This window comes from Crotalus tigris, unplaced genomic scaffold (assembly GCF_016545835.1).
Source record: "Crotalus tigris isolate CLP2741 ecotype Arizona unplaced genomic scaffold, ASM1654583v1 scf7180000024506.7606697, whole genome shotgun sequence".
Lineage (NCBI taxonomy): Eukaryota > Metazoa > Chordata > Lepidosauria > Squamata > Viperidae > Crotalus > Crotalus tigris.
In genome coordinates, this window is record NW_024100678.1 from 3,384,769 (window position 1) to 3,404,420 (window position 19,652).

Here is a 19,652-nt window from a genome sequence, read left to right on the forward strand (position 1 = left end):
TGGTTCTGTTTCTTATTCTCAGAAAACCTTAAAGGTTACCAACTTGGCAGAGAATAAAAAAAATGTTTAATAGTCCTTATACGGTATCAGCAAAGCTAGAGAGTAATTCAAATAATGTGTATTTTATCACTGTAAAACCAATCATTTCTGTTCAAAATATTATTTGGAAGCATTCACAATATTTTTTCTTGGTTTGAAAATAGGTACAGTTCAACAGTGCTGTGATGCTATTGATCACCTCAAGCGTATCATTAAGCAAAAAGCGTCTACTTTGAACAAAAAAAGCAATCGGAGATTGCCTCGGTTAGTATTAATTTCTTTATCAATTCAGATGGAACATTACATAGATACTAGTTTTAGTGATTTTTCTTCTGAGGAAACACTATTATAATCTAACTGAATATATTTCCGCATTCTATAATTTTTGAATTTGTTCCCTAAATTTACTTGCAGCTAAAGTAGGCATCCAGAATAATTGACCTGGATAAACCTTTAAATCCAATCTATGGGGATTTCCAGTCATCCAGGTCATGGTTGTCCTAAAAATGCTTTTTCAGGAGGCAACTGGACATGTAGGAGAGTACAATTCTGTCACAAATTTAAAAATGAAACAGTATTTGATTTGATATATGGCATGGGGAAATAAACAAAGTTGCTAATTATTGATTTATTTTTCAGTCAGAAGGACAAATTAATATTTTAATATTAAGTATAATATTTAGTATTGGAGATTAAAATGCAACACATAGCAAAATCTGACTACAATATAAAGTTCTTACACATATGAATCTGTTGATTCTCTTATTGGAAGAACATTTGAAATCTTATGTTTATATTTAAATGCAGAAGCAGAGCAGACAACTGCTTGGTAATTTCAGACTTTGTTTTAATACATTCCTGTAGGGGATTTCCATCTAGATCTGTTTGTTTAGAGGATGTTGTCATGTGGCTTTTAAGACAGTGTGGACAACCCCAAACAGAGTGCCGGCACAAAGTCATGGAACTTTTCTTTGAATTTGTTCCCTTGTTGCCAGGTATGTATATTACAACATGTGTAAATAGTCTGTTGCTAGCATGATATACTGACTTTTGCACTGTGTTGTAATTCCTTTTGAAAAATGTCACTTTTGGGAGTTTAGCAATTAATTTTACTTTCCTCATGTGAATACATTCTGAAAGCATGTGGACTGGTTGTAAAATTGTGTTCTGCGTTCCACGAGGTTACTAAAGTTTTATTTACATTGGTAGAATGGTTCAATAACCTCAAAATGTTACTACTGTTTTCTGTAATTATTAAAAATTGTATTATCATCCAAAGAAAATCAAATCCTTTGCTTACTTAGCAATATTCATTTATTACCGTGTTTCCCCGAAAATAAGACCCGGTCTTATTATTACTTTTTGCCTCCAAAAGAGGCACCAGGTCTTATTTTCGTGGGTGTCTTTTCCACGGTCTCATGGTGGCAGCACCAACAGCCCTGCCCAGCTGACCCACTTCTTCTGCAGCAGAAGGAAATGCCTCTGCAGCTGAGAATGGAGCTTTGGATTGACGCACGCAGCATCCCTTGTCCTGCATGTTGTCATCAGGTCTTCTGGAAAGGCCTCTGATGGCAAAATGTAGGCCGGGGGATGCTGCAGAAGTGGGTTGATGGAGCGAGGCAGTTGTTGATTCATGGGAGGCGTGGCTGCAATGTAAGTGGATGTGGGGCGCATGGGGCAGCTCCACACCCCCACCCTAGCTTGATTTTTAGGCATGCGCCTCACCCCAAAATTAAGGCTTATTTTTGAGATACGTCTTTTAGACCCATCCCCCCAAATCAAGCTAGGGCTTATTTTCAGGGTAGGGCTTACTTTCGGGAAAACATGGTAGAATATCTAAGGATAGATGAAAATATTCTTTGTCAATTTCTCTACTGATCTAGGATTTATTTTTAAAAGGATCCATTTTTCGCAAATGGTTTTTATAGTTTCCTCCCATTTTTATAATAATTTTTTTTTGTTTTTAATGTAAGCATGGAATTGAATTGTAACAAATTTATCTAGAGTCTTTAATCTGTTTGCTTCTCTGACAGGAAACCCATCTCCATCTTCATGGTTGGGTGATGTTCTTCAGAAAGAAGGAATCTATTTTCTCATAAAGAAATTTGAAGGAGGAGGATGTGAGGGTGAAAATGTCTCTGGAATCTTATCTCATTCAACCCTCTATGAATTGCAAGGGAGCTTTAGTTTGCGAGCTGTTGTACAATGGATGGATATGCTTCTAGCTGCTTTAGACTGTTACAATACTTTTATTGAACAAGGAATGATAAAACCAAATGAGATCTTAGGTAGGTAGATGATCTAATCAGTTTGCATTATGATTGTCATCCCAAATTCATTAGAAGAAATTATATAACTACAGATGTGAAAATGAGTTTAAGATCATTTTTAATTTTAAATAAATTATTTTTGATAGAATTTTTATAATCTATTGACCAATGTAGAGAAAATCCTAGAGTTTCCCCCTTCATTTAGGAGCATTTTCTTGTCCCAACACCAAGGAAGTTGGATATGCCTGCAGCATCAAGCACTGTTTTTACTATATCTTTTCCTGTTTCAGCTTCTTCACTATGGAAAGTTAAAAAATAAGGAAATTAGTGCAAATCTTCATGCCGAAGAAGAAGCAATTCTAAAGGATGTGACCAATATTGATCATATAGCAGAGTGAGAAATAGAAGCCAGGTTTTTTTTATCTTAAAATTTAAGATAAATTTTTTATCTTAAAATATTGATCAATTCTGGATAGAATATATAAAGTCATTTGGTATTCCTGTGGAGATAGTAATGAGAGGATTTTTTGGCTCAAGAATTGTTAAGAGCTCTCCCCACAAAAGTATCGGCTTTGCTGAATAGGAATATTTTGTAAAACCCCAAATGACTAGCAGAAGGCAATGCATCCAGCTTGCCCAAAATGCAGGCCTGGCAGAATTTCATGAGTGTGAAAGATGAGAGATAAGCAGACTGGCAGAGTCGTGTTTGACAACCTCCTCCACAGGTTCTAGGACTAGGGGCCAGTTTTACAGATTTGAAATCAATGTCCCACATATTTCTGACATTAGAAAAACTGATGGGCACACAACTCATTCATTTCTTAGGAAATGAATCTTGCCTATGTACATTTTTTAGCTGGGTTAACTTAAACTGGACATTGGGAGCCAATGGAGCAGGATCTACTGAAGAAAAGGATGACTCAACTAAACATTGGATGCCAATCTTTAATATCCACAGAAACAAGCTGTCTCTAAATGAAGTGCAGTATTTTAAATGCATTTTGGAACAATGAGGATATTTGTAATAAACTTAGACTGAGTGGATTCAAGGATGTCAAGGTTTTTAATTTTCTGTATGGAAAGGATGAAATGCCTTGCAGGGATGAAACGTTCTCTCTAACAAAGGCAGGGAATGATAATTGTAACCTGATATACAACAGTTGGATTATTGGGGCAAAGGAAAGGGCCTTCAGGGAAGTAGGTTTTCCTTTCTGAAGTTCTGCACTATGACACTGTTGCACCAGGAAGATTTGCAGTATAGAAAATCTCACTCTTCTTTATATGCTTTACTTTGCCAAAAAGTATGTCAGTCTTATTATCAGAGAACTTTCCAATTATATATTTTCTTCCTGTTTTTACAAGGTCATTATTTGATGTTGGCCATTGCAAAGGCCTGCTTTTTCATATAATATACAGTATATTGGTGTAAATGGTTTTTGAAAGTTCTTGTGAATTCTGGAGTAAAACTTGTGATGGCTGTATTTTTAACATTTCTTTCATATTTGTTTAAAGCTACAAATACAGGGTCTACATTCTTAAAATCACTGGAGTTCTTCCTTGGTAAAATTGCCTTGTACAATATATCTGGTGCAGAGCAATGTTTTAGCAGTGCATCCAAAGATGATACCTTATTGAGTCCACAAGAAAGAGAAGAATACAATTATAGCAAATGTACAATTATAGTTCGGATTATGGTTTTTGGAAGCATGATTTTGGAGACTCACCAGCAACATTTCTGGAAGGTAGGCTTGGCTCCATTGGTTGAAGCAAGTTTGCTATGAGCTACCACACTTAAAGGCACTTAAGAAATGCATTCACAGGCACACTATTTTCTGACTTTGGAGCAAATTATTTTCAGAAATTGTGATTTATTTATTTAATCAAGTTATATAATCTCAACATGACTAAGTGTGACATATAATCAAAATAGCAGTAACACTATAAACATTTAGCAAATATAGCAAGTTCTTCTAAACAATAATAAACAATCCTGATGGGATCACAAGACCACGTTATCTATCACTGGAGGGAGAAAAATGTCTCAAAGGCCTTATAAAAAGCAGTGGCCATCAAAATTTATAAGGTTACGGTTATTCTATATGGTGGATATGATAGAGAAGGCATATCTCCTAGGTTCTATTAGATCAGTGGTCCCCAATCTTTCCAACTTTGTGGACCACCAATGATGGCAGCAGGGAGAAGAGGGTATGGTTCCATGCAAGCAGCAGGTGTGCAAGTGGAGCTGCGTGCACATGCCTGCTGTTTGCTCAGCCTGGTTCCGGATGTATTAAATAATACTTAAGTAATGGTATTGGAGCATGTCAACTATCAGATCTTATGAGACAAATAGCAGTAATTGGATATAAGCAATCTTGCACAGGACTGGATACTGTGCAAAAAGGTCCAGCATCTTGGATTGTACCTGGAAGTCCACATTCAATCTGTATTTTGTAAAGTAGTGACATTGCATGTTGTCTCAGGCTGTACCATAAATACCTGCATGATACTGTGATGTACCCATAACTACCTGTATTGCCGTATCCTCAACCATACGTAGCTTCAAGCCTCATATAGAACATATTGCAGTAATCTAGGTATAAAGTAGGTTAGGCATGAGTGAATAAGACTTTTTGATTTAGGAATGATACCATGGGCACATAATATAGATTTAAGATACATTTGTGGTATAGCTTGGGTGGAATTATAATAGTAAAAGAGTATTGTGTCATTTTAAAAATATCTTCATATTTTACATTGCCTTTGTTGACTGCCTTCTGAAATTCAGGCCAACGCCTTTTGTAATTTTTCTGGCACTCTCCTGAATGAGCTGAATTAATTTACTGATTAAAGAACTCCATGGTGTTTATTTGCAAGCCCAGAGAAATATATTTTTGCCCCACATGAAGATGATAATATCATGAGCAGTTTGTTGAAACTATGCCCACTAGTTGTCATTGGGCATGCTGAAGATACTGTTAGAATATAGTAGAACTATTACCCCTCAGCTACCTTTAATAAATGTCATACGTGTTCTTGAAAATTTGATCCAGTTATTATCTATAAACATATAGCTCACATAATACACTTTAAGTAGATTCTTTAACTTTTGAAAAATTGTACAAAAATGAAATGTAGATTGAACAAAAATATTATTTTAGGGGGATTCACAGAGAGATGGTATATTTAAGGATAAATCTTAAAATAAATGTAAATGATAAATTTTTCAAATTAAATGTACTTGTCTATCTCATTTTTATCTTATTATTTCTAGCTGCTTGAGAAAGAGCTGCTTAATGAGAATCTAATAAAACTTGTTGTGAAAACTATTTGTGACCCCAAAAGTGTAGGCTTTAATATAGCTGATGTACAAATTATGGAAAATCTACCAAATATTTGCGTGAGACTAGTAAAAGCTTTGATGAAATCTCCCTATAATGAATATTTAGAGAACAGTATCAAAGAAATAATAACAATGAAAAGGTAAAACACTTTAGAATCTATTCTAATATTAATATTTAAAAATACAAATAATTTTTAGTGTGACATTTAATATGTGTGATATACATTTATTATTTATTTATTTCTATTTGTTAGCATTGAAGAGCTTTGCACTGTTGATTTGTACAATTCGGAAGCCCGACTGGATCACGTTAGATATGTATCCATTCTTTCTGCCTGCAGACAACTTCACAAGGCTGGTTTATTGTACTGTATTTTGCAATCTAAGGTAAAAATATACGTTGCTGTTTATATTGTCATCAGTATACTTGCAAAGTAAAAGAGAATAAATAGGACTGCACATGTCTATCATGCCAATGTAACATGTTTGTTAGTCGCTGAACATTAGGCATTCATCACTTACCAACTATTGTGTTCCTTTATTAGTATGGTGAAACATTTCTAGTTTTGCTCACTATTAGACACATTCGTTCAGTGCTAAGTATCTGAATCCACACTGGGTTTTACTGAATAATTTTGTTCACGTTGAAGTTTTTGTAACTTATGTATTGCTCTTTTAGGGGCATCTAAATGATGCAGTTCTCATTAATGGTTTGGGGATGTTATGGATTGGAGGAAAGCCATTGTTTTTCATCAGTTATTCAGTTTAAGAAGAATCTCTTAGTTTTTTTAATAATGATAAAGACTGTAAGGACTTTTTGTAACTTTAGATGGCCTTTCTTTAATTGCTTAATTATAAATATGCTTTTAGTCAAATGTTTTATTGTTTTTCTCTCCCCAAAGGGTACAGATCTACATTTTGAAATTGGTTCTAAGCTCATGTTGGTAGTGTACAAAGGTATTGCACCAGGAGATGAAAGAAGGTCCCTTCCTTCGTTAGACATCAGCAGTAAACAATTAGCTGAGGGACTTCTGCATCTGGCTTTTGCTTTTGGTGTTCGGGTAAGGATTTGGCCTTATTGGTGCTATCTGTCTCTTTTCTTCTCTGTCTCTTTCTTGGAGTTTACATGTATTTAAGAAACCTTCCATTTGCTGATCTCTGTCACTTGTATAGGCCACCACCCAAGTTAGTGGTTCTGGATAGAGTGAATTCTTTTGATTGACATAGAGAGGCAGAACTGCATACAGAAGACCCTTAGAATTTCCATTCTGCAGTTCTGCATCTGAACATCAAGTAGTCAGGAGACTTTTTCTTCTTTGCCTTCCTATTTCCAAACTTAGTTCATTGAGGAAAGAAAGACAGCATGAGAACAGCATCAAACAAGAGAGGAATTAATTTGCTGGTAGATCTTCAAGAAATCGTGGGTGTTGCCAAAAGCAGCTTGCTTTGTTAAAACAGTTGCAACCTACTATGTTGTCATCAGTATCCTGTTCCACTGGAAGAACTGGGTAACCTCCCCATTTTGTGAACCTAAATATCCCCCAAAAATGAAAACAGCACAATCGATGGAAGACATTTGTAGATGTGCCATCTGGGTGCCTGCTTTCATTTCTACCATTGTAAGATTAGTGCTTAGGTATCATTAGAAATCATTTTTTTCCAGAAGAACAAAGCCATCTCACCAAAGGATATTTGCCTCTGTTCAAATAGAAAAGATTTATGGTTCTCATTGGAAGTCTTGTATTATTTTGTATTTGTATTTTTTTAATAAGAAGGTACATGGGAAAAGTTGAATGACAGGAAATGCTCTTTTGTATTTGTTTCCCTTAGTGCACAGAGCTGGTGAGCCTCTTGTTGAACACATTGATGTTATCTGTACCATTGTCTGGGACAGCCCAAGAAAGTCTCATCAACTTTTCTCACGGGGAATATTTCTACAGTCTCTTCTTAGAAATCATTAACCAAGAGTTGTTGAAAAATCTGGAAATTGCTGTACTTGAGCTTATGAAATCAGCTTTAGATAGCCCCAAAATGGTACTGGACTTTTCCTTTAAAATGTTTAAAATTTTAAAATGTTCCTTTAAAATATATGTATTTCCCAAAAAATTCACATTGAAACTGTATTTTAGCTATCCTTCTGTTTATCACTGATTCTTTGCTGATTTTATTTCTGTTGAATTATTTGTTTTTCATTCGTTATTATTTTTAATTATATTTTTTTTTAGCTTTTTGTTACTTTTACCTTGAACACCACATCTAGTTTTAGATAAATAGATCAGATCTACTACTAGATCTTCTTGTTACTACTCTACAAGTAAGGGATGTTTTTAAACAGGCTAGAACATTCTGACTTTATATTCTTAGTTTCTTAGAAGTATACTTTCTAGCATTTAAGAAAATCATCTCAAAAATGTACTTATTAATTGCTTATCTTGCACATTTTGTGTCTTTGTTCCACAGTATAAAAGTTGAATTACATAAAGTGCTGTCAATATTGCATATTTTCAATATCCTACATTGCAGGTTAGTACAGTTTTGAATGGCATGTTGGATCAAAGCTTTAAAGACCGTGCTACCTGCAAACAACAAGGAGTACAACTAGTAGCTGCTATTTTAAAAAATTGGGGATATCTTGATCACTGGTGGGCCAAAGAATCTTCTCCTGAGAGCAAAATGTGTGTTTTGACCCTATTGGCTAAAGTTCTGCAGGTAAATCTATGTCTATCTGTCTGTCCGTCCATCCATCCATCATCTGGGTAATTTTCCTAGAGATATAATATCAAAATTGAATTTGGAATAATAATTATTGCTATAGCTATTCATTAATGTAGCTTTGTTTCTTCCTTTTCCATGTTTGGTTTCATGTTGTAATTGGTTGTAACATCATTTCAAGACAGTGTTACAAGATAAAAGCAGCATCCCACAACCATACTAGGAACTGCACATCACATTAATTTTACATTTGCTGTGCTTGCAATCTTGATAAAGGGTCTCTCATCCTAACAAAACGCCTAACAATAGAGGGTAATAAAAGTCTGGGTTGAGAACACATGAAAACTGAGATTACTTGTGTTGTCTAGGTAAGTACATCAGGATACCTTGAGAGAATCCTGGATGCTTAAAAAAGGTAAAAATGTTCAGTGTGGTCAGAAGCATTAGTCATATGTTTATTTAAATGTATCTCTGTATAAGTTGCTATATTATCATAGCTGTAGCATGTTGATCTTCAGTATCTCAATATATATGGGATATGGCTCAATATTTATTGCACTTTTATAAATATTGCAGCATCACTCCCCATATTAACTATACTTATATGATGGATGTTTTACAATTGAAATTGTCAACTTTTCCTGCACTATGAACAAAAATGACTCAAATCTTCTGTCAGTTTGGTAATGTGGTTTATAGTATCCAACCTCATTTTTATAATGGAGAGTGTTTGTTACTTGTCTGCATATATTTAAAATTGGGACTAATATGAAATTAAATAATAAATTTGTTATTATAATTGTTCAAAATAATGCTTTGATTTTAGTAGGCATTATGCTGCTGTTTTTTGCCTTTGTTAATTTAGTTAACGTGAGTGCTCTTAAGAGTTCTGCATGACACAAAAATATACAAATATATTGTATATAGAAATATAAAACAGGTAATATAAACTTCCTTAATACAGATTTACTTTCAGCATATATATATATATATACACAAACACACACAGACACAGACACACACACACATACATATACATACATACACACACACACACAATGTATACAAAAAACATGGAAAATTTCAATAATTTTGTTTTAGGAAATGCTGTGGCTTACTATCAGATTACTATTCTGTAGGTATATTTTAAAAGATAAGTTCCTTTATGTTTTCAAGATCGACTCTTCGATGTCATTTACTCATCATGAGGCGTTTTCCAACGTTTTTAATACATACACGTGTCTACTTACGGATCAAAAGTTGGGTCTAAATCTCAAGGTGAGTGTATTGTGCCTGCTTATTATTATAACTAAATAATGTATTGCATATGGTGGCCATTTAGCTTTATTCAAATGTATGAGTAGCTAGAAACATTGAGCTGCGGTGAGAATTATTATTACTGTTATTTAATGCTGCCTGGCTCAATGACTTTGGGTAAGTCTGAGGATGCTTCATAGAAATTGTGCCAGTATCATCATTTAAGGGTAAATATCGATATGTTTACTGTGGATATCCGTAGTGAGGACTATTTTTGAGTACATGAAACCTAACCCCATGTAATCTATTGCTGGTAGATAAACTGAAGAGAATGTGTTGTCAGCAGGGAAGAAAATGAGAAAAATCTCTGAGTATTAGGTAGAATTAACAGTTAAAAGATTTCTAAAAAAATATCTGCAAGTCCGTAAGAATGGTTTCAGCTGTCCTCTGTAATCTACATTTCTCAGCATTTAATTATAAAAAGTAAGAACACCAGTTTTGGAAGAAATAACATACTCTACAATTACTAAAGCTAAGGTTGCCAAGGCAATTTCAGGCTATGATTTGTGTGGGTAATGATTAAACGTACAAGCCAACTAGGCTTCACAAACTATCATTTGTTACATCTGAGCAAAGATTATGGGGTAGCTGCTTTTATACCTTGTTTTCCCTACTAAATCTTAAATGTTTATAGCTTACATTGGTCCAAATGCTATTCAGAATTTGTAATTAATCAAAGAATTAAAATTTAAAACATTTTCATGTGTGTTATTTTTTTCTACCAAAGTTTCCCAAAAGACAAAACAATTTTAGATTTAACATGAAACGTTGTGAATTGTATATATTTCAGAGTCAAGCAATTATTATTCTGCCATTCTTCACTAATCTTGTGGGCGAAAGACTTCATAGCCTTAAAAATGCACTAGATCAACTTGTAGCGTTTAATTTCCCTTTGAGCTCAGATGAATTTCCTAAGGGATCTTTAAAGTACAATAACTATGTGGACTGCATAAAAAAAGTAAGTAAGCAAAAACTAGAACAATTTATTACATAATTTATGTGTTTCTAGCATATTACTAACTCTAAGCCAAATTAAAATAAAGCAAACAAATCTGTGAATTAAATTATAGGAATGAACACAATATGTAATATTAAACAGAGAAATTATTTTAATGTATACCTTAATTACCTAAATGTCATGTGTACCGTATTTTCCGCCGTATAACACGACTTTCTAAAGCGTTGAAATCGGCGCCGAAGTCAGGGGTCTTATATGCCGGAAATTACAGTAATTGTTAAATATTTTTATATTTTTAGAAATTGTAATTGTTAGTTGACATAACCTTAAAATTCTAAATTCCTTAATTTTTTAAGGATTTCATGTTTGTATTTGTTTGTATTTTAATTTTAAAGGCTGTTAGCACCCAAAGTGAGATGGCCATCCAAATCAATCAATGTTTTACTAAATATACCAAAAATGAAGTTTATATATAAGTCTAAGAATACATTTTAATATATGGAAACAGTCCTATCTGTTTTTTTCTCTTTTAATCATGTATATTGTAGGACACTACCTTTATGTAAATGAAGTTATGAATGTGCTTATGTGTGTGTGTGTTTATATATAAGCACATTGTATGTTTATTTGACTAAAATGTTATTCTCTTTTTTTTAAAGAGCTGTTACTGCCTCATAACTGGTTTCAGAGAAAGTTTGGAACACAAAACTTTGCAATCTTACTAGCTTCTTCTATCATATTCTCTAACTGCACAATTATTCTTTTATATTTTAGTTTTTAGATGCCTTAGAACTATCCCAGAATTCTACGTTATTGGCGCTGATGACAGAAATTCTTTGTAGGGACCATAAGCATATAATGGAGGAATTATTTGAGATTAACTTCAAAAGAATTTCCAAAAGGTAGTCAGTAAAACATACTTTTTAATCACATTATATTAACAGCATGATTAAAAAACAAGAGTTCAATATTAAATTAAAGGCTTAATATGTGAACAATGACAGCTGATATGACATGCTTACGCATTGAAATTCATACATATATTTTGTATGTGTTTATATGTAATTCATTTTGCTTTTGTATCGAAGGTACTCTTACTGAAGAAGGCATAGCACATATGATTTCTTATAGCAGTAATATGGGTGGTGGTTGTGACATTTTCTTGGATATTGTCTCAGATACATAGAAAGATAGATTGTTTTGTGGCATTAGTTAAGCTACTTTTGTCAAAAATTTATGTGTCTACTTATTTCATGATAACTTAACCAAGCCACTGCTTTAGAAAGAATTCACTAAAAGATTGTGGATAACATATAATTTATAAGTAGGAAAGTAGCTGAAGATTCTACTTAAATTTATTGTGATGTTTAGGGGCAGCTGTGAAAGGCAAGTGCTGTTGTTGGATACCGTGCACCAGATGTTCCAGAACGAAACCCTTCTCTCAAATATAACCCGTCAAGCCTACGTAGATCGATGTCTTCTCATTCTGTTGCTTCACTGCAGCTTAGGTGCATTGAAAGAATTTCTAAGTAAGATTATCACAGAGGCCATGGATACCCTGAAGTCCAGGTTTACGAAGGTAAAGATGAATAATTACTAAATCATATTATTTTTTTACAAAATAAAATACATATTCATGTATGAAGCTCCTTTGACATTTTGTTCCATTAATATATTTTTCCAGTCAAATGAAACTGCTTTTGAAACACAGCTAATCAAGAAAATAAGCTATTACAAGATTCTAGAAGTTATGTACTCCCGTCTATCCAAAGAAGATGTATATTCCAAAGATTCTAGAATTAACCAAGCTTTTCAGCATTCCATCCACGTAGAGGGGAATGAACTTACAAAAACACTTATAAAGTGAGAATTGTTCATTTATACTTTAAAATAATGTTGCCAATAATTAATTTGATTATCACAGTCATTAAAAAATATTTTGAGATATTGCCTTAAAAGTGTCATGATAGCTACATGGACAAGCAGTGTTACAGTATTAATAATGATAAACACTTAATAAACTTTTCCTATTTATTTAGATGAAAATTCACATTTCTTTCTTGATCTTAAAGGTTTATCCTGAATATCTTAAATAAAATTATGTTGCTTTCCTTCATAAATTTATTTAGGTTAGCAATTCAATAAAAAAATATTTTACTCTTGGTCTGAATACCTTTCAGGCATACAAGATGAAGATTTCAAAAAAGGCCATCAAAATCTGGCTTTTTCAAAAGACTCTAGGATGAGTTACAAACTGCTGCCCTCTGCAGTTTGGAGATTAATGAATGGACACTTTTCTTTTTCCGTTGGCCTTGTCCTTTACATTGTAGTATTTATGTTTTACACTTTGTACCTTTTAGCCTTATTTATATAAATAGAACACACCGTAGACTGAGGTTGATTATAATTGGAATGGCATCTAACCAAATAGATATCAACTAAAGCTAGACTACAACTTCAGTTTGGTATTTGCTGGAATATATTCATCAGCTAATAGTCCTGATGTTGTTCACATGTATTAGGAGTTGCAGTGCATACATACACAGGGTAGCAGATTTGGGAAGAGTACACACAATTTTCTTTAAAATGTCTTGGAATCTTTTTTTTTCTTTTTTCTTTACTTCCTTCCAAGGTCCTGTTATGATGCCTTTACAGAGAACATGTCGGGTGAAACACAAATGTTGGAAAAGAGGAGACAGTTTCACTGTGCTGCATATAATTGTGCCATTGCAGTTATCAGCTGTGTCTTCAATGAAAGTAAATTCTATCAAGGTTTTCTGTTCACTGAAAAACCAGACAAAGTACGTAATAGTAAACAGAAACTAGTTCCAAGATGGAATTTTGGTGTAGAAAGGTGGTCAACAGCCTATACAATGGTTATGTTGAGAAATAGATTTTTTTAGACCCTGCCTATGCATTTTGTTAATATTAATTTGTGTTAGTTTTATATATTTCATGTAGTTTGAGTATATTGTTTTTTTGCAGTTTTTAAATTGCTGTAAGCTATCCAGAGTTATGCAGTTGAAAACTATATAAATTGAATGAGTGAACAAATAAATAAATGGACAAGATGAGTGGATACAATGTTAAAATATTTTCATAATAAAAATCACCTTCATCTTCCAAAATTGGTTGACTTATGCTCTTATCAATAGGTAGAAGAATACAAAATATAGCATATGCTATCTGAAATACCATTGATCATGATATCTTTCTGGGCTGGTTTGGGAGATTAGGAAATGGGAAAGATGGTATTACAGTGGCTTTCCTCCTTTCCCTAATATTAAAGTATTCCTCCTTTCTCTAATATTCCAGACATTTTTGATAGTGAGCTTTGTCCCCAATTCTTACTCTGTGGGGGGCCCCATGGTTCAGTTCTCTCCACACCTGTTTAATATATAAATGAGGCTTCTTGGTTATGTCATCCCTTATATTAGGTTATATATTAGTGTTCTGATGTTGTACATATCAGCCCTCGCTTGTCCAAATAATGCCATCAAGCTTCTTTGTAGAAAGACTGTGAGGAAACTGGATGAAGAGGAAATGAATCAGACTCAGTCCTATAAAGTAGAAGCTGCCTTGGATTTTGAGGTTTCCTGAATCCAGAATTTTACCATCATTTGTCTTGAATGAAGTCTTATTGCTCCAGACAGACTGAAGGTCTTCCTAAATTCATCCTGCTGTTAGCCATGGCTCACAGGGTGTTCCCACAAATTGTGCACCAACTGTGCTCCTTCCTGAATCTGGAGGTTTTACTGATGGTCATACATGCCTTGTTCATCTTTCATTTGGATTACCATGATGCATTCTATATTGAGATGCCCTTAGAGAACACTCAGAAACTATAAATAATCCTGAGTACAACAGTGTGGGTAGTTATGGGTACACCTTGGTATGCCTGTGTAACACAATTACTGCTTTTCTTCAGTTACTTCTACCTGTCATGTGGGAACTAGGAGATGTTCCTTCTCTAGTACAACAACTGCTATGGAACACCATTCCCCGGAAAATCAAAATAGTGCTAACTCTTGGTTTCCCCTAGCCACTGAATCAAGAGGTCTTATGAGCTAGTCTTGAGTGATTGTCTTTGGTGTTTGAGCTGCCTTTGACACAATATACTGTGTTATATTGTATTCTTATATTTATTTTTGTATGTAATAATTGCTTTTTAAAAATTGTATATGCCTGCCTAGGTTGCATATTGAGTAGTAATGATATATTATGAATAAATAAAAGAAATGGTTGTAATAAAGTAAATACATGGTGACTAGATTACAATTTGTTTTTGTTCTACAGAATCTGCTTATTTTTGAAAACTTGTTAGATTTACAGCGGCGTTATTCATTTCCCATAGAGATTGAGGTAAGAAATCTTATTTCCTAGATTTTCCAAAATGGTAATTGGTTTTATCTAGCATGATACTAGATTGTGATATAGATATATAAGAATTTAATGTTCCCAGATAAGGTTATTGAGAAAACATTTTCCAATTATAAAAGTTCTACAGTAAGCTTAAGGAGTCTAAACTGAAGACAAGTATCAAAGTATACCTCCTTGAATTAGTATTCTTATATAACTCTATAGTACTATGAATGGAGTGTTTCTTTGGCAAATGTTAGCCTAGTTTTTTTGTTTTTTTTTTGCTGGCTGCTGTTTTGCTGAACCACTTGATATGGAATATGATGAATTCCAAGTTCAATTTTGGCATGGTGGAGTCTAAACCTTGTCTTATCTTAAACCCATGGTCCCCAACCTTTCCAGTTCTGTGGACCAGCGGGAGAGGGGATGGTTTTGTGTGTGTGCCTACCACTTGCACAGATGGAGTTTCATGTACATTCTCACCTGCCACTTGCATGGCCTGCTTCTCAATAGGCCGCAGCCTAGTACCGGGGCGTGGACTGGAAATTGCGGGACCTCTGCCTTAAACAACATGAGTATGTAGGCAAGTTCTTACAATAGTGATGCACAGATTTAGCCCCTATGATGATTATGTAGTTCCCCAAAAACGTACAAAGGGGTCATTTTTAATGTGACAAAAATTAAATAAAAAGTGGAGGGTAATCTCTCTGTTAGGTAAATGAAACCAAATTTTATTTAACCAGGTTCTCTACTTTTTGGAGCATGACTATCCGGCATGTCTCTTAAAAGCCAGGTGCCTAGAAATAAAGTGGATAGTGCAATCATACATGTTAATGCCACATAATTCCTTTTTTTATTTTTCTTGGTTTATTTAGAAATTCTGTAAACATATTAAATTTGTAATTAAGCGGCAGTCACGTTCATACCTGAAAGCTTTTTATATTTTCTAGGTTCCTCTGGAAAAGAAAAAACGGTACATAATTATTAGGAAAGAAGCCAGACAAGCAATGAGTGGGGATTCAGGTATTTGCTATGACTACAAAAAAGATGAATTGATGATGGTTAAGTTATTCTGTGTCGAGCATGAAAATATATACATACATACACATACACACACATACATACATACATACATGTCCGACCCATCGCGACCCCATGGACAATGTTCCTCCAGGTCTTCCTGTCCTCTACCATCTTCTGGAGTCCATTTAAGTTCACAGCCACTGCTTCAGTGACTCCATCCAGCCATCTCATTCTCTGTCGTCCCGTTCTTCTATTGCCCTCAATCTTTCCCATCATTAGGCCCTTCTCCAGTGAATCCTTCCTTCTCATTAGGTGGCCAAAGTATTTGAGTTTCAACTTCAGGATCTGGCCTTCTAAAGAGCAGTCGGGGTTGATCTCTTCTAGGACTGACCGGTTTGAACGCCTTGCAGTCCAAGGGACTCGCAGGAGTCTTCTCCAGCACCATAGTTCAAAGGCCTCAATTCTTTGGCGCTCAGCCTTTCTTATGGTCCAACTTTCACAGCCATACATTGCAACTGGGAAAACCATGGCCTGGACTATACGCACTTTTGTTGGCAGGGTGATGTCTCTGCTTTTTAGTATGCTGTCTAGATTTGCCATAGCTTTCCTCCCCAGGAGCAAGCGTCTTTTAATTTCTTGGCTGCAGTCCCCATCTGAGGTGATCTTGGAGCCCAGAAAAATAAAATCTGTCACTACCTCCATTTCTTCCCCATCTATTTGCCAGGAATTGAGAGGGCCGGATGCCATGATTTTGGTTTTCTTAATGTTGAGTTTCAAGCCAACTTTTGCACTCTCCTTCTTCACCCGCATCAAGAGGCTCTTTAGTTCCTCTTCACTTTCTGCCATTAGAGTGGTATCATCTGCATATCTTAGGTTGTTGATATTTCTCCCGGTAATCTTAATTCCAACTTTTGATTCATCTGGCCCTGCCTTTCTCATGATGTGCTCTGCATATAAGTTAAATAGGCAGGGTCTCACACACACACACACATACTTTGAAAGCAGAAATACACAAAACTAATCTAGAGAGCCAGTGTAGTATAGTGGTTAAGATGCTGGATTGGGCATGGAGAGACCCATGTTCTAGTCCTTGGTTTGAAGGCCAGACACTCCCTCTCAATCCTATTTGGCATCAGGTCTGTAAGAACCAGCTGAAAACCAGCTTCCTCATTACATTATGCTGTGATAGCTTTGGTGTTTAACTGTGGTGAGTACAGTGAAAAATAAGTGGACTCTGCAACTAAGCAGGACAAACTCTAGGACTAACAATCTGGATCATATCTCTTGGTGTTTTCAATATTAACATTAACTATTTTTTTTATTAAGGGATAAATGCAGTTTAATGATGAAATCAGAAAATTCAGAAAAGAGATTCGAAAGAAGCAAGAGAATTTATTGAGCATTATTTATTGAAAACATAGAAAGAGGGTTGTTCAACTGATCTTGTGATTTTTATTGGGAAGCTTCTTACTTATTTAAGCCAGACTATTTTCTTTCTAGCTGAACCACAGTATTTAGCGTCTGCATCATATATGGTAGATAGCAGTTTAAGTGAAGAAATGAGCCAATTTGATTTCTCAACTGGAATACAGAGTTTTTCATACAACTCTGAAGATCCTACCATTTCCGGTTCTCACTTCAGGAAAAAGGTGATTTAATTTATGTGTAAGTGTGTGCCTTAACTATACTGTTTTTTAGCCCAAACAACTCCTTTAATTGTTTGTAGAAATTTGTCAAATTTTCTAAAGATTTAAAAACCTTACCTTATTGGAATACTAATGAGGATGTAATAACTGCAGTAATAATAGCAACATAGTTTTCCTATAAAATACCATCTTCTTTTGAGCAAGAAATAAATCCATAAGAAGTCAGGCATGTTACCATGTCTGCGTTACAAATAATTCTGTGATTGTTTAAATCTAAATGACAAATTTCAACTGTGAAAAAGGGGAATGTTGCAACTTTAGTACCTCAGCAGCAGAATAGATAGGCATGAATAGGTTAACATTAGGTTATCTAATTATGCTTAATTATAATAATTGCCTTGAGTACCTTGTGAGGAGAAAGACTGGATCAGAATTTTCCACTTCAGTCAAATTTGACAGTTTGTCATTTATTATTCTTTATTGTTTTACTGCACATTGTACAAAAATGTTTTCAATACTCCAGTTACAATACTCCCTTTAAGGTTTTTTCAATATATTGATCAAATTTCACGAGGCTAGGTAGGTTTAAAACTTTTTTCACATTAAATGATAGAGCCCATGGGATGTGCAGATCTACTAATTGGAATTTTCCTCAAAACTTAAATGGAAATAATACATTAGGTGTGTAATAAATAGCCAGGCAGCTTTTGTTTTGTTAAATCATGGTTTCTTGGAGAGGTCCAGATAAGAGTCCAAGGAAATGTGGAGAATCTTTTAGTTACATTATTGCAATAAATTGATATTTCCCAAAGTTTTGTTGCATTGTTCTCATTGTTCATTTGTATTCATTTTGGGGTTTGGTATTTTTAGAAGAGACCTGATTGAAGTGAGAGATTAGTACATGGAATATTAATCAGATACCCAACTCATACTTCATTTAAATCAAGTCTCTTGCCAACATATTATTTTTTAAAAAATAGAGCTACAAGGATATTATATAAATAACTTTGAGAAATACAAGCTTTGCCTGATAAACAATCTTGAAATAATAGGATATAATATATGTATTCTTTATGGGTACTGTTATTATAGCAAAAATCTGAACAAAAAGAAGGGATAAGGACAAAATTGAAATTAATTATTATTCTAAAAGGAGATAACAGGTACCGTGGTTCCAGATGATGTGATGGAATTAGAAATGGATGAGCTCAATCAGCATGAATGCATGGCTTCTATGACAACCCTAGTCCAACATATGCACAGAAATAATATCACACCGGTAGTAGAAAAAGTAAGTATCCCATTATAGCTTTGTGGAGTTGGCAAATATCACTTTCAGTTAAACTAATTTACCATAAGTATGCTTTCATATTAATAAATCTGTAATTTTTTTGTATTCAGGATACAAATTCACCAGAACTTCCTCCATGGATGAAGTTTTTACACAGTAAACTGGGAAATTCTACTGTACCTCTAAATATTCGTCTCTTTGTAGCAAAACTCATTGTGAATACAGAGGAAGTAAGTTCTTTTTATGATAGAGAAAAGTGTTGTAATATATAACTGGTATACTTGCATTTCTTTGGGTTATTAGAGAAGCTAATAATGAGATTAGAATAATCTCCGAACTTTACAGGTAGTCTTTGCTTAACAACCACAATTATGACCAGCAAGTCCATCGTTATGCACCAAGGCATCATATGACCGTACCAGACTCACAATATCATTTCCACTTCCAGTATCAAGGGGGTCACTGTAGTCATTCAGCAAGATATCACATGACCTCAACTTGCAGTTTCACTTTTACATTCTCCAATAATTCTACTTGGTAGAGGCTAGTTGTGAAGCTTGCAAATGCAACCACATGACTATGGACTGCTACAACAGCTGTAAATATGGGTCAATTGCAAAGTGCCCAAATGGTGATCCTGTGACTGTGGGATGCTATGATGGCCTTGACATCCATGAGATGTGAGGATTGGTCATAA

The 19,652-nt window shown here is 34.4% G+C and overlaps 1 protein-coding gene across 2 annotated transcripts in view; it reads left to right on the forward strand.

Annotated features, from left to right (window-relative positions):
* Positions 1-19,652, forward strand: part of PRKDC (protein kinase, DNA-activated, catalytic subunit) — a 94,458-nt gene that overhangs the window by 25,596 nt on the left and 49,210 nt on the right. For both annotated transcript variants that reach the window (XM_039333722.1, XM_039333723.1), the window contains exons 29-48: positions 204-303; positions 904-1,034; positions 2,073-2,327; positions 3,822-4,051; positions 5,581-5,789; positions 5,904-6,036; positions 6,552-6,710; positions 7,480-7,683; positions 8,173-8,358; positions 9,538-9,639; positions 10,469-10,636; positions 11,411-11,538; positions 12,008-12,215; positions 12,321-12,499; positions 13,269-13,437; positions 14,933-14,998; positions 15,946-16,018; positions 17,519-17,667; positions 18,818-18,955; positions 19,066-19,185. In XM_039333722.1, the coding sequence (XP_039189656.1) occupies positions 204-303; positions 904-1,034; positions 2,073-2,327; positions 3,822-4,051; positions 5,581-5,789; positions 5,904-6,036; positions 6,552-6,710; positions 7,480-7,683; positions 8,173-8,358; positions 9,538-9,639; positions 10,469-10,636; positions 11,411-11,538; positions 12,008-12,215; positions 12,321-12,499; positions 13,269-13,437; positions 14,933-14,998; positions 15,946-16,018; positions 17,519-17,667; positions 18,818-18,955; positions 19,066-19,185 (3,107 nt within the window). The remainder of the gene's footprint in view (positions 1-203; positions 304-903; positions 1,035-2,072; positions 2,328-3,821; positions 4,052-5,580; positions 5,790-5,903; positions 6,037-6,551; positions 6,711-7,479; positions 7,684-8,172; positions 8,359-9,537; positions 9,640-10,468; positions 10,637-11,410; positions 11,539-12,007; positions 12,216-12,320; positions 12,500-13,268; positions 13,438-14,932; positions 14,999-15,945; positions 16,019-17,518; positions 17,668-18,817; positions 18,956-19,065; positions 19,186-19,652) is intronic.